This window comes from Dunckerocampus dactyliophorus, chromosome 8 (genome assembly GCF_027744805.1).
Source record: "Dunckerocampus dactyliophorus isolate RoL2022-P2 chromosome 8, RoL_Ddac_1.1, whole genome shotgun sequence".
Lineage (NCBI taxonomy): Eukaryota > Metazoa > Chordata > Actinopteri > Syngnathiformes > Syngnathidae > Dunckerocampus > Dunckerocampus dactyliophorus.
In genome coordinates, this window is record NC_072826.1 from 20,171,807 (window position 1) to 20,187,105 (window position 15,299).

Below are 15,299 nucleotides of genomic sequence, written 5' to 3' on the forward strand. Positions count from 1 at the left end.
CACACACGAGTCTGTGAAGACCAAATAACACAAAGCAGCTATTTTAACATGTATCCATAATGTATTACTGCCAGAAGTGCAGTTCATTGGAGGACAAGCAGCATAGAAAATGGTGGATGCTGCTGCAATGCTGCCTCTGTCCACCAGAGGACCCAGAGCCCAAAGGGAGGCTGACGTCATTGCAGCGCCACAATGAATGCGTTGCTCGGATGTAAATGATTATTGGAAAACTTTAAAAGAGTTATTTTTTTCTCATTTCAAACTCATATTGGTACATGTTCATATTTTTCAGGTACACCTTTTGAGTGTTAAGTTGCTGTGTAATTTATTTAGAGTTGTTAGTAAAGTGTTCCTAGTAAGATGACACCGTGAGTCAGACTGTTATAATATACTGTTATATATAATGACTTCCTGTGATTTTCAAAGGGTTGACAAGCTCGTTGTGAGTGAACTAATAGCTTGTGATTGGCTCCTACCAAAGAAAGAGCTACCGTTTCCTCACTGACTTCCAAGCGGCACAGTTTTTAAACAATTTGTAGTAGTTCTGAAGTAAAGGAGATGTCACAAGATTAGAATTTAACCATAAATTAGCCGCACTGCTGTATAAGCCGCAGGGTTGAAAGTTTAAGAAAAAAGTAGCGGCTCATACACCGGAATTTATGGTAGATTGTGCATGGAATATATACACACCAATAATATAATACATCCATTTTCTTAGATTTTAACTTTCAGTTTGTACATAATAATAACAATACTACTACTAATATAGTCAATTACTATACTGATACTGATAAGCAGTTTGGTACACTAATAAAAATAATTATACTACTATACTAATTATACTAAGTGACAAGGTTACGCTGTACCGAGTATAACAGTCTGACTCACAGTGTCATCTTACAAAAAACATTAAACTCATCACACAACAACTAACACTCAAACGTTATACCTCACAAATATAGAAACATGTGTCAATGCGAGTTTGATATGAAAAACAACCTCCATTTTCAAGTGTTCCCAAAATGCATTTCGTTTGAGAAAAAACATTTCATTGGAGGAGCATAGAAAGCATAGAAAACAGCACTGCAATGCTGCGTCTGTCCACCATAGGGAGCCAGCGGACCCGAAGCCCATATAGTTTTCCTTATAGGAAAACTTTAAAATGTTTTTTTTTAATTTAATAATCATATTGGGACATGTTTGTATATTTGTGTATACACCTTTTGCATATTAACTTGCTGTGTGATGAACTTAATGATATTAGTAAAGTGTTCTTTGAAAGGTGACACCGTGAGTCAGACTGCTATATTGTTATACTGGTATATACAGTATACTGACCTCCACTGCCTTCCAGTGGTTTGTTAAGTTCGTTGTGAGTGTACTGACAGTTCATGATTGGTTCCTGCCAAAAGAAAGCTATGGGCAGAGTATCTAAAAAAAAATGTAGTAGTTCTGAAGTAAAGCAGATGTCACGAGATTAGAATTTAGCCATAAATTAGCCGCACCGCTATATAAACCGCAGTTCAAGAAAAAAGTAGTGGCTTCTACACTGGAATTTACAGCAACTGTAACAGTCAGATTTTGAAGTAAAAAAATATTATCTTAATAAAATAATATATATTTTTTGGGGAAATGTGTCTTTAATAATTTGTTATTTTTGGGATGTTTCATTTAACACATTATACATTTTTTTATGTTTCATTGAAAAAAAATATACAGGTAAAAGTAGTAAATAATACTAATACATATTTTTTAAAAAAATGTGTTTTAAAAATAATTTAAAAAATGTTTCTTTAATTGTAATAGTCAGATTTTACATTTTAAGACTATACTGACCTAATAAAAAGGAACATAATAAATAAATTATTAAAAATACCATTCTGTCTTTCATTGTTATGTATTTTATTTACCAAATTATACAAATAAAAGTAGTAAATGACTGTGGTAATAAAAGTAGTGCAAGTAAAATAGTAGTATTATAAGGCCATTTTTAAAATGTATTTACATTGTAAGAGTCAACATTTTTACCTTGATTTAAAACAACAGAAATACCTAAAAATTTCCTTAACATATAAACGCTTTGTTCATTTGATTCAGCCCTGCTAATAAGGTTAGCATTGAAAGCTCAGATATTTGCGCTAGTATGAAGTGAATTTAGTAAACATGACGTCATTGTGTCACGTTAAGCAAAGCACTGCAGCTTATACTTGAATGTTTACCCTCAGTGAATCGACTGCAGTTAGTTTGAGTTAGCGGCCGTAGAGACACAAACACGGAGGGATGGGATGCTGGTGTCGGGGTGAGTAATGGGGCTTGAGAAAAGGGGTATGAGTGGGCTTTTTTGGGGGGGGTGGGTGAGCAGAGGGAGACAAACTCACAACCTGAAATGTCACGCCGTGGGTATCACCCTTAGTCCTGCTGTCCTAGCACTCTGAGGAAACAAACAACACATGGACCAATGAGAGGACAGTACACCTGAACATGGGAGGAGATTTGAAGAGAAAACATAGAAAGCAGGAAATTAAAAGAGATAACAGAATCAGGGACACCAACCCACCCCACAAAGTGCTGTTTTAACGGGTCAATAGAGTATGTGATTTTCGGATGGGGGGCTAGCATCCCTGAGTGACAGCAGAGAAGCAGACAGACAGACAGAGTTCTGACTCACGGCCAGTAGAGGGAGCAGCAGCAGCAGTGCTTGTAGGAGAGGAAAGGGCATTGGACAAGGACACGTGACTAGGACTAGAAACATTGGTTACATCCTGGTTCTGGCTGGTGGTGGACGACTGGCGTCTCAGAGCTCCCGCCCCCTGAAAGGAGGTGCCACTCTTGAAGGTGTTGACTACTTCGATCTGCGGGAAGGAGGGACAGCGAGACAGGAGAGAGGACAAATGGCGGCTCAGAGTGACACACTGCAATGACCGCAGCGATCCGGAGGGAGCAACAATGTCCCCGTGGTGGCATGGCTGAAGGTCAGGGTGCCGCATCACCTCAGCAAGGTTTTTCTAACCACTGTCATTGGATATAATCTGGATATGACCCTCTCTGACTGTCATGTCATACAAATACTGTGTCAAATTTTCTGGTATTTGTCCAGCGACAACAATTAACAGCATATTTGACATTAACAGGAAGGTTAAAACCAAAAGGATCCATGCCAGACATTACATAGATTCAAATAAATCCTTTTTCTGTAATCCAATAATACAAGGCATCACTAATACAATACCAGTACCCTTTTAACAAGATGTCATCCACTTTTCTGGTTTTATTAAAAATGGTCTGTTGTCATGTATTCTTCTGCTTTGCTGTGGCTTTTGTTTCTGTTTAGGTCCCGCCTTCTATCATATGTGCAACTGGAACCATCACAATAGTCCAGATATGATTCCATAACTGTAAACAATGTGTTAAAAATGTCAAATAAAAAGTCTCAAACCTATAAAAACATTGTACTGCACTGGATCCAAAGCACATATCACTTATATAGAGTACATCATGTAGCTTGAATAAATAATACTAAATTTACATATTTTTAATAAACAATTCACGTAATTTTTATTACTATATTTATGTATAAATATCACATTAATGTTCTAACTTTTGGCTACTGTCGTCTCTCGCTACATCGCGATTCAAACATCGCTCCCTCACTCTATCGCGTTTTTTCAAACATTAATTAGTAAATGTTTCACTTCTTGGATAATAATGGTAAATTTAACAAACAAAAAAATTGTTTTAGAAATTAATTAATGGCACATGAATATAAAATTAATAAAAATAATGATTTTAATAATACATCATGTAAATATATTTATAACATGATCGTTACTATTTTTTACTATTTACTATTGTTACAATTTTTTATTATTTTTTCCAATTTTTTTTTTTTTTTTTACTATTTCTACTATTTAATTCTAACTTTATACAATATAAAAAATATACAAATGTACATTTAGATGCGTTTCACATTCAAAATAATAATCAACTAGAATTTCTTCATATTGGTCCGATAAGTACTTTGCAAAAACCGAATTAATTAATTTTAATTCATATTATGTATTTATATAGTAATTTTAAAATGGGACATTGGGGTGCATTACCATTGTGATGTGATGACTTCACCCTAACCGTCAGCGACACACATGGTGAGATGAAAGCATAGAATACACTTAAACAGTCAAATTGTCTTAAGTATATCACAGTGATAACGGTCTGCAGATTTCAGAGTCCAAGGATGATCCTCCTGGGCTTCACCCGACTGATCGTATGGGTCCTCAGAGCCAGCAAGCGCCTGTCTGTGGACTTAATTCATCTTGACATCAAATCAGGTTCCAGCATCATTTAGCTTCTTATGTGAGTCCTCCTTTGCTGCATGCAAATAAAAAACCCACCTGAGTCTGAATGCGATTGAGTCCCCGGAACCAAAGGATCTGCCCTCTCCTCAGCTCCCTCTCAGCGTGGTCGATCTCCTCGTTTTCTTCGTTGACGTCCTCCTCAGGTAACTCATCTTTCTGGCTGAGCTGGCCCGCCCTCCGCAGGAAGCGCAGCTTGCTGTTGGGTATTGTCGCAATCACCTGAAAGGAGAAGGCGTTACGTACAGTAGATGCAAAGTGTCGATGTAAAGCAATTATGATAGTGCTATCATATGTTACCTGCCCCCAGATGAGCTCCCCCATGCCAAGAAAAACACACCACATCCACTTCTCCACGTCCAGAGGTTGGCAGCTGAATGGTTTTCCTCCAAACTGAACAATGATTATCTAAACACCAACAAAAGTACAACTGGTAATGTGTTGACCAGTGAGGAATAGTGTGCATACAACATTGTATTATGTATTACTGCAACTTTGTGGCTTATTTTGAGTCATTCTGGTAATTTCTATGGTACAAAGCGGCGGTCATCTTTTTTGCACATGTACAGTATATGTACAGTATGTTGCGTCCATGCATGTATGAGCACACTGGTATAGCATACCAAATAATCTTGGACGTATTATATATATATATATATAGTACTCTGTAGTAGCAAGTGGCTGTTATCGTTATTATTGTTAATAACTGGAGGGAGGAGCAATCACTAATTATAGGGCACAAATGTAGCGCAAATGTTAAAAAGAAATATTTAGACTGTGGATTTTCTATTAATTTCTACTATGTATGATGGAGATTATCATTCATAACTGGTGGGAGGAGTGATCACATGAATTTTATTACATGTCCTGTATGTATCAGTACTGTATCACCCATGTATGTGACAGAGTATAAGTGAGCGTACCGCGCGTGTGATTATACCTGTGCATGCGTAGTGTGGGCTTTCACTGATTATTGATTGATTATTTTGACTCTTACTGTGTTTGTATTATTTATTTGTATTATATAAGGTACAAGTTGTCATTAATAACTGTCAGAAATAGCAACAGAGTCAATTACATGACATGTATGTAACGTTCATGCACGGGGATGTCCTTCGAGTCTACATGAAAACAATCAACTGCTGCAAATACATCTTAAAAATTGTTGTTAGCAGCTTACCTGTACAGCGAAGGTGCCCAAAACAATGGTGCAAAAGATGGGGTTCTTAAAGATGCCCTCAAAGACGTTGCGCTCTCCGTGTATCTTACGGGCGTTGATCTCATTAAAGAGCTGCATCATGACAAAGGCATTGAAGATGATGGTGTAGTGCTCTGATGGAGGTGCGTGGAGAGGCGCATTGCGGCCGCTGTCAATATCGAAGATCTTCTCACCTGTGGATAAAAAGATTGAAAAAGTTCAAAGCTTGAAGTCATATGATCACAGAGCAGGAAAGTGGAGTATGTACCGATGAAGAGAAGAATAAAGATGATGATGAGCTGATAGACTCCATGGCCAAAAATGTTCTTGGTCATGGTGCTGGAGATGAGAGGCTTGTTGCGTCCGTAGGGCCTCCTCCTGAGCAAAGCCTCTGTAGGAGGCTCGGTGGCCAAGGCCAGAGAGGCGAACGTGTCCATGATCAGGTTGACCCACAACATCTGCACCGCCTTCAGGGGGGAGTCCTGAAGGCAAACACATATTTCATATTGCAAATTTATCATCTATTATGGCTCCCGTTAGCTTATAGGTGCTCTCACTAACCTGTGTGACACAAGCGCCCGTGAACGCCACAACGACGGCAACAACGTTAACGGTGAGTTGGAACTGAAGGAACTTGGAGATGCTGTCATAGACGTTGCGGCCCCACATCACTGCCTTGACGATGCTGCTGAAGTTGTCATCTGTCAGGATGATGTCCGACGCTTCCTTGGCCACATCAGTACCCGCGATACCCTAGAGAGAAACAACAAGAAAATGAGTAGTGACTTCACATTGGTAGAAAATTGGGTCATCTTTCCTGATACTGCTTGGTTTGTCATAGGACAATTGTTGTTGGCTTTATTGTCCATAATGCTGTGAATGAGCTCATTTCAGGACAATGGCTACTCATCAGCATATTGTCAATATAACAAGATGGATTATAGAGACAATCATTGTTTGTAGTATGAGTAATCCACTGCAGTCATGGCCTGTGTTCTATCTTCCACTAGGGGGAGCTCCTCATCTACACTGATGCCACCCCACATACTGCAAAGGTGAAGAATATATATATCTGCAGATGTGGAGTGACATCCATCTCCCATGAAGGAGAAAGGAATACTTTGAAAGAAAAAAAATGTTGGTTACCATGGCGAAGCCCACATCAGCTTTCTTCAGGGCCGGCCCATCATTGGTGCCATCGCCTGTCACCGCAACCACTTGTCTCTGCTCCACCATTGTGCTGTCAATAATGCCTGTAGCACACACGCACACACACATATACATATACAGTATAACATATACAGCATATACAGCACATATTTGGATAGTTTGCATTTGGTGCACAAGAAGCAATGCTCCAACTGTCCTGCAGATGTCAGAGTGATGAAAAAAAGGTTTTTATCTTGTAGAATTAATACAGAGCAGCGATTCAGTTTGCCTAATGAATGCGTATCAGTGATTATCCTTTTAGTGATGTTTGTGGAAGCATTTTTTTTAAGTGCATGACATTTTCTTATTGGGATTTATTGTGTCCCATGAGTTTTACATAGCAACAAGTGATGTAACCAAGAACAAGAAGGCTAGCAGTTCTATTGATCTTTGGCTTGAAGTGTAAAAATAATAATATAATAATCAATTACAAAGTGCAGGTTTCCAACATTCCGTGTTACGTTTTGTGGTTACGAATGCACCCCCATAAACTAATTAAAAGTGCAATTTTGGTCCATAAACATGAGACTCAAGAACTAGTCACAGCGTGGCACGTATTCTTCTGCCGTGCGTGGCAAGAAGAATACAGTGTGTACAGCCTGTAGCTGCATTGAGGAAGGATAACATCTCTTATAAGTTCACTTTTCACTTCATTATGGCTCCCAAACAGCAGTGCACCAAAGAAAAGGAAAGCCACCACCATGGAAGTGAAAATGAACATCATAAAAAGCTATGAGAGAGGAGACACGCCTACCAATATTGGCCGCTCTTTTGCTCTCGACTGTTGCGACCATCATTAAGGATAAAGATTGAATGCTAATGAATGCTAGAGGGGTCATGGATTCTGTGCACTGTTGCAAGGAGCTCTGGGAAGATTCAGAATAGCCTGGAGCAATGTTTTACAAAGTAAGAAGAAGGAGGAGTAAGGAGTTCTTCTCTTTTTTATTTGCTTTATTTAATTATTGTATTTAATTATTTAATTGTTGTATTTTATATGTCCTTCATGTGTTCTGTGTACAGTGACTTAGGGACTTAATTTAGATATAACTTCCAACTTACACTGAACCACGACTTCCATCACAGTCTAGAAATGGAACTTGTTCGTAACCCAAGGACCACCTGTATTCTATATATGTCAGATATACTGTATTCACCTGAGAAAAGGCCTGGTCATATTATATTCAGGGTATAGAGATTTATACATGTAAAGCAACAGATGGTGCCAAACGACTTTAAAAATAAAAAAAGTGCCGTCTTATATTTGAGTCAATACGGTTCTGTAAAATGTGTTTGTTCTTTTATTCGGAACATGCACAGCTAGTCACCTTTGACCAGCGTGTGTTTGTCTGTTGGGGAAGATCTGGCTAGGACGCGAAGTTTAGGCCAAACTTTGTCAATACGCTCCTGTTCCACCTGGAAACACAGGAAGAGATGGACACAAGAAGTGGTTATGATCTACAAACAACATCTTGTCTCCTATTCCCAGGTGGCAGCATCTATAGCACCTCTCCTTTCTCATTGCGGATCCTCCTGTTGAATTCTTTCCCGTCGATGCACAAGAAGTCCTCTCCGGGATGGATGATGCCGCATTTGATAGCGATGGCCCTCGCCGTGTTTATGTTATCCCCGGTCACCATGCGCACGGTGATGCCCGCACGCTGGCACTTCTGAATGGCCTCTGGCACCTGCACAAGGACACAACAGATATTTTTGTCTGCAGAACATCACATGTATTTAAAACATTATTTCAGATCGCGTCATAAGCCAAATAAACCATTTCTCTTTGACATTTGCTGAGATTTGTGACAGTATGCCATAATCTGGAACAGGAAATTTAACATGACGGATATGCATGTTCATATTGCATTCTAACAACAACAAGGAAGCAGGTGGTATTATTAAAGTCCTACATGACACAGAACGACAGGAATCACTCCTGTAGGGATGCTCCAATCAGGGTTTTATGCTGCCGATTCTGATACGATCATCCACGAGTGAGATCAGCAGATAGTGATATCACATGGATTAACTGTAGATTTTTACATTAAATTATGATGAGTGCTATTGGCCAGGGGCGCCGTTAAACAATTCCAAGGGCCCCTGGTAATTATTAAAAATAAATGTAAAAACAGAATAAAATAATACAAATAAATGTCTTTATTAAATGGAAATCTCTCCTGCTCAACTTCAAACAGACTCAATTCAGTGTCCAGGTTTGCGTGGGTCTCCAACTTTCATCTCTATTAGAGCTGTCAACTATTAAGGTTTTATTTATGACTGGCAACATTTAAATTGTACACTACTTTATTTACCAAGCAAATCTCCACTCCAACGGTGTGGCTACGTCTTTATGCTATTTTGTGATCATGCGTCATTATATAAAAGGCATAAAGTCTGAATTCAACAGTTCTAATAAAAAACTAGGAAGAGTTGAAGCAAATATTCTTTGACCCTTTGATGAGCTACTCAAAATCACCTGGCGAGATAGGAGACCCCTGTAAAAGTATCAACATCATAAGGCTGTACACACTTTGTGTTTATGTTCATTCAACAACAACACACAAATAGTGTTAGAGGACAAGACATACTTAGATAACAAGATAGTAAACTTGTTCAGTGACACTGGGAAAAGCACATACCCCATGAAAGTGATATCCACTTGTGGCTTCCCCGTGGGACAAAAATTAGATCCGAACTAACGTCATTGCTCGTTTGTTTTAAAAACAAAATGTCACTGCGGTAAAAAGTCACATTTGGAGTCTGAAGACCGTAAGCTAGACGGATAACTCTAAATAGCTAACGAGGACCAATGTAAAGTACAGCCAGTGACAGCGAGACAAAGCGTGTAAACAAAGATGCAATAATAGTCACAAAGCAATAGGCTGGCATCAATTGGCGTAGCCTGTGTCAAGCTCAATACACGTCATTTTGTTGGCAACCCTATATGGCACATGTAGGATTTGCCCCCACACGCCGATCGGTTTGTTTTTGTGGTCGGCTTTGAAAGGCGTTTTATCTGCAAATGCCGATCACATGTTTTTTGCAGAAATCGCCAGGGTATTGATCGGTGGCCGATTGATCGGAGCATCACTACAATCCTGTCAATGCTCTCAGTCGTCATGTGATATCAAATTGGAATTTAACTGCAATAATTCAACACAACAACTACAAGGCTAACTCAGTTGAAATGATGACAAACAAGCCTGGACCAGCATGGCTGCCTCGCGATATTATATTGAAAAGTACAAAGAAAAACACTGTGAATTATGTGACACTGCATGTGTCAACGCTGGTTTAGGATAGTCACTATCAAGTCCTGCTACACAGCTTTCATTTCACACTTGTTATTTGTCCATTAAGACTATGAGGCATAAGATGAAGTAACACATCATGCATCATCTTGACTAACGAAGCTTGTTCCCCCAGCATGGCGTTACTATTTTTCTGTAGAGTTTTGTACACGTTGGGTCAAAACCAACAAAAATCTAGACCGATGCCCTCATTAGGGTGAGCTGGAGCCTATCCAGGCGGGGTCCTGGACTGGTTGCCAGTCACTCACAGGGCACATATGAACAAACAACCATTCACACTCACATTCACACCTGTGGACAATTTGCAGAATGTACAGTATCAAGGGCATTACATCAATCGCAACTGGACTGTTCAGGTTTTCGTTTCGCCTTCGACCCGAGCAGGGTTCATTAGTTCATGCTCAAAGACTAAGTAAGACAGCTGTAATCTGATGGGGTGGTGCAGGATCCAAAGTATTTATCCTCTAAGATAGAGACACGCCCAAACATGAGTATTCTTTTGTGGAGCAAAACAATAGTCGTTAAGATATAATGGAGTTGGGCCTCTGCCAGCCAACAACAGTTGTTAGCATTCTATTCAGTTGTAACAGTAGTCCTGGACGCACCTAAAACCAAAGTGTTTGAGTTTGTTAGTTGTTAGAGGCTAAATTATTGTTTTTTTTAGGAAGGGATGAAAGGACAACATTATATTACTGGCTAAATTAGTCAGTATATAGCACATACTTAAATGTACAAAGACAGCTATCCTACATTTCATCTAGCATAGTGGATTTTGACACATTTTGTGTCAAAATGTATTTTGTCGCAGGTTTGAAGGGTCCACAGAACACAGTATGCAGTGCACAGAAAGCTCTCTGCTGTGTGATAATGTGATTTAGAACAACAACTGAGTGATATTATGTATGGAGATAGATGTACGCTAGAAGCCAGCTTGTCCTCTTCTTTGGCAAAGGTCAATGTGGGCGAGCTGCGCTCTCCAAACCCACACATAAACAAACGTGTGCCGGCGCATCTACGCTCCACAGAGGCGGGGAAGAATATGCATATATGTTTGACTCCCGAGTCACTTGGGCATGTTCCACATACACTGTTTGCTTTACACAGGGGAGTTCTCACTCATAGAAATCCACCAGCGCAATGTGCCAAATGAAACATCTTCAGCATGTAAACACGAAGGACTGGAGTCGATAAAAGGGATTACATTTGGGGTGCGTTCACACTTGTCATGTAAGTAATAGGAACTCTGGTGTGTTTGCTTTGCTAGTACAGTTCATGTGGTCAAGTGTGAACGGCATCATCCTAACAAACGGATCGAGACCGCTTGAGAGATGCGTTTCGGTCTGCTTGCAAGTGAACTCTGGTGCAGTTAGGTTGGCTTGAGCTGAAATGTTACACTACACCAGGGGTGTCAAAACTACAACCCGGGGCCCATTTGTAGGGGTGCTGGTGTATCTTTCCATTTAACTTCACAATTACGAGCCGTTTGTTTATCTTCTTCTTCTGTGATGTCCACTTATTTTTCTGCCGTTCTGGCAAGGAGCTCTCCTAGATGACATGTGAAATGGTGACATGACTCAGGAATAGTGATTGAAGTTTATAGTGGCTATATTTTAATAATAATAATGATTTTAAAAAATGATGCACGGCAAAAGGTATCGATAATCCAAAGTAGGGTTTAATAGCGCGATAGTTGAAAATATAGATATGATATAGTTTCCCTATGTGTATTTACTTACCTGTAACATGTTGTCTGTCATTTTCTTTTGTCTGTGTAAACACCACAATTGTAGGTAGTGTTCTGTCTCGTGACGCCCTGATACATTTCTCCATGTGACATACTCACTCTTACTTCAGTGGTGGCTTATCATGGCACCCTATGAGCATCATTGGCTTCACTTGGATGTCGCAGGCTGCGTTCACAGTAATCTTTAATGTCAAGCCATGGGCCACAAAATGTGACTGGGCGGGCCGCAAATGGCCCATGGGCCGCGAGTTTGAGACCCCTGCTTTATGTACACGTTTGTTATTTTATGTATGTTTTTTTAATGTGCAGCCTTTGGTTCTATAACAAAAACACCAGCGTGAACACTAAGCCAAACACACCAAAGTGCACACCGAGTATGTTTTATAAATTCGAGCCCTAACCCCAAAACACAAGTGTGAACGCAGCCTTCAGTGAAGGAATTGGAGTCAATAGCTGAAGGAACCAAAATGTTCTTGCAGTTGCACATTTCTCATCCTGTTACTAAGATATCAGGCTCCCAAGTGTCATTCCTGCTTGACTTCTCTCTAGTCCCCCCCGCCTAGAACAAGCAACCAAGATGCTTATTAAAAGCACAGCATGCCCTGCCAGAGGAGACGAAAGAAGGTAGGACAGCGCGCACCAAACCTCTCCTGTCTCTTACACCAATTACTCTTCTCTCTTATTATTATTTCCTTCCTTTTTTAATCTCTTGTGTTCTTCTTTCTAGCCCTACAGGACAGCAAAGAGCTGTGCATCCTTAAAACAAATCCCAAAACAAATTTATTGAAAAGAACCAAAAGCCAGAGGTGACAGTCAACCTACATTACAAGAGAGAGGTCGAGGTAGAGAAAAGGAGAGTGAAAATATAACACTTGTTCTTTTGGCTAGAGTCTTCAACAGTTTGTCACATCCGAACAGCTGCTCATAGCACAACTAGAGGCGCTAAGAGGGGAGATTGCATTATTCCATTTAGAAAAAGTGTATTCAGACAAACAGCTTTCTACATCCAACCTCACAATCATAGCCATTAGAAATCAAAACACATATCACACATTCGAGATCCAGTTAAAGAAATGACTTACTGACAATCAGAACTTCCAACATTAACTACAGACTGACTGATACTGCTGTTGTTGGTATTCTGTCATGTACAGTATGTGTTTGTGTCTTGGTATGATGTTGATTGTTGGCTAATTGTTTTCCCATTACTAGATTTTATATACGCTGTTAGTAAATGAGATTAGGATGAGGGACTAGTGATGAAAAATAGCCTTTTGGCTAATTCTGGCATATTGACAGAAATGTCTATCAATATGCACTATTAATATGCACTGTCCCTGTCTGACATATTTACATATAGGATGTATTGTCATTAATATGTATTGTCCCTATTTTAAATAAATAAATACATTGTTCCACTTTGGATGTTGCGGGACTGTCTTGGCTGACACGTCTCTTCAACATTGCGTGGAAGTCGGGAACAGTACCTCTGGATTGGCAGACTGGGGTGGTGGTCCCCCTTTTCAAGAAGGGTGACCGGAGGGTGTGTTCCAATTATAGGGGGATCACACTCCTCAGCCTCCCTGGGAAAGTCTATTCCAGGGTGCTGGAGAGAAGGGTACGACCGTTAATCGAACCTCGGCTACAGGCGGTGCAATGTGGTTTTCGTCCTGGTCGCGGAACACTGGACCAGCTCTACACCCTTGCAAGGGTCCTGGAGGGTACTTGGGAGTTTGCCCAACCGGTCTACATGTGCTTTGTGGACCTGGAAAAGGCATTCGACCGTGTCCCTCGCGGTGTCCTGTGGGGAGTGCTCCGGGAGTATGGGATTGGTGGCGCGCTACTACGTGCCATTCAGTCCTTGTACAACCGGAGCAGGAGCCTGGTTCGCATTGCCAGTAGTAAGTCAAGCCTGTTTCCGGTGAACGTTGGCCTCCGCCAAGGCTGCCCTTTGTCACCGATTCTGTTCATAATTTTCATGGACAGAATTTCTAGGCGCAGCCAAGGTGTCGAGGGAGTCCAGTTCAGGGGCACTAGGATCTCATCTCTGCTATTTGCAGACGATGTGGTCCTGATGGCCTCATCGAGCTGTGACCTGCAGCGTTTACTGGGACGGTTTGCATTTGAGTTCGAAGCTTCTAGCATGAGACTCAGCACCTCCAAATCCGAGGCCATGGTTCTCAGTCGGAAAAGGGTGGATTGCTCCCTCCGGGTTGGGAATGAGGTCCTGCCCCAGGTGGAGGAGTTCAAGTATCTCGGGGTCTTGTTCACGAGTGAGGGAAGGTTGGAGCGTGAGGTCGATAGGCGGATCGGCGCAGCGTCTGCAGTAATGCGGTCGCTGTACCGGACCGTTGTGGTGAAGAGAGAGCTGAGCCGGAAGGCAAAGCTCTCAATTTACCGATCGATCTATGTTCCCACCCTCACCTATGGTCATGAGCTTTGGGTCATGACCGAAAGAACGAGATCGCGGATACAAGCGGCTGAAATGAGTTTTCTTCGTAGGGTAGCGGGACTCACCCTAAGAGACAGGGTGAGGAGCTCGGTTATCCGAGAGGAGCTCAGAGTAGAGCCGCTGCTCCTTCACATCGAGAGGAGCCAGCTGAGGTGGCTCGGGCATCTAGTCCGGATGCCTCCCGGACGCCTCCCTGGTGAGGTGTTTCGGGCATGCCCAGCCGGGAGAAGGCCCCGGGGAAGACCTAGGACACGCTGGAGGGATTATGTCTCACAGCTGGCCTGGGAACGCCTCGGTGTCCTCCCGGTGGAGCTGGAGGAGGTGGTCGGGGACCGGGAAGTCTGGGCCTTCCTACTGAGACTGCTGCCCCCGCGACCCGGACCCGGATAAGCGGAGGAAAATGGAATGGAATGGAATGGAATTGTTCCACTGTACACAAAGTCTTCGACCAACAGTTCCAAGATACATCTTCAAGAGCCATCCTTCTTGTGTCTTGTGTAACCTGTTCGGGGTCATGGCTGGAGCTGGAGTCTATCCCAGCTGACCTATGCAAAAGGTGGACTACACCTTGGAATCATAGCAAAGTAATTCTAATTGAGTGGTATCAATTCTAAACACGATTTCGATTTTTTTAGTCCAGTCCGTCAGATTCCAGCTTCTGTGTGTTTCCATCTCCATATCACATACACACTATCAGCAATGGGCGTGTTTCTTTAGTCAGTCACATTTCAGATTTGCCTCTTGGGGCCACCTCGCTGGCCTACAGTCATAGCAGCATTTTTCTGTTTTCTGATTGGTTGATCACAAATGTTCAACAAGCCAAGTTAAAGCCACAATGGCTGACTACTCTTAAATTCAACTCTTATGAGCTATATTTGTTATCATCATTGTATTTGTCCAAACAAACGTACCTTTAGTTGTACCAGGCATTAAAATGGATCAATAAACTGAAGAAACAAGGGTTGTCTAAGAATTTTTTCCATGACTGTACGTCAGAGGTCTCGGTGACTATGTATTCTAAGACAAGGGGACT

The 15,299-nt window shown here is 41.2% G+C and overlaps 1 protein-coding gene across 11 annotated transcripts in view; it reads right to left on the bottom strand.

Annotated features, from left to right (window-relative positions):
• The window catches only part of atp2b2 (ATPase plasma membrane Ca2+ transporting 2), a 144,825-nt gene that overhangs the window by 10,153 nt on the left and 119,373 nt on the right, over window positions 1-15,299 (bottom strand). For 7 of the 11 annotated variants that reach the window (XM_054783311.1, XM_054783310.1, XM_054783317.1 and 4 more), the window contains 8 exons: window positions 8,265-8,444; window positions 8,085-8,172; window positions 6,697-6,803; window positions 6,112-6,303; window positions 5,819-6,032; window positions 5,533-5,744; window positions 4,653-4,760; window positions 4,392-4,574 (listed from right to left, as the gene is read on the bottom strand). In XM_054783311.1, coding sequence (XP_054639286.1) covers window positions 4,392-4,574; window positions 4,653-4,760; window positions 5,533-5,744; window positions 5,819-6,032; window positions 6,112-6,303; window positions 6,697-6,803; window positions 8,085-8,172; window positions 8,265-8,444 — 1,284 coding nt within the window. Of the gene's footprint in view, window positions 1-2,381; window positions 2,432-2,668; window positions 2,853-4,391; window positions 4,575-4,652; window positions 4,761-5,532; window positions 5,745-5,818; window positions 6,033-6,111; window positions 6,304-6,696; window positions 6,804-8,084; window positions 8,173-8,264; window positions 8,445-15,299 lie in introns of all 11 variants that reach the window. The other 4 variants (XM_054783319.1, XM_054783314.1, XM_054783318.1 and 1 more) reach the window with 3 other exon arrangements.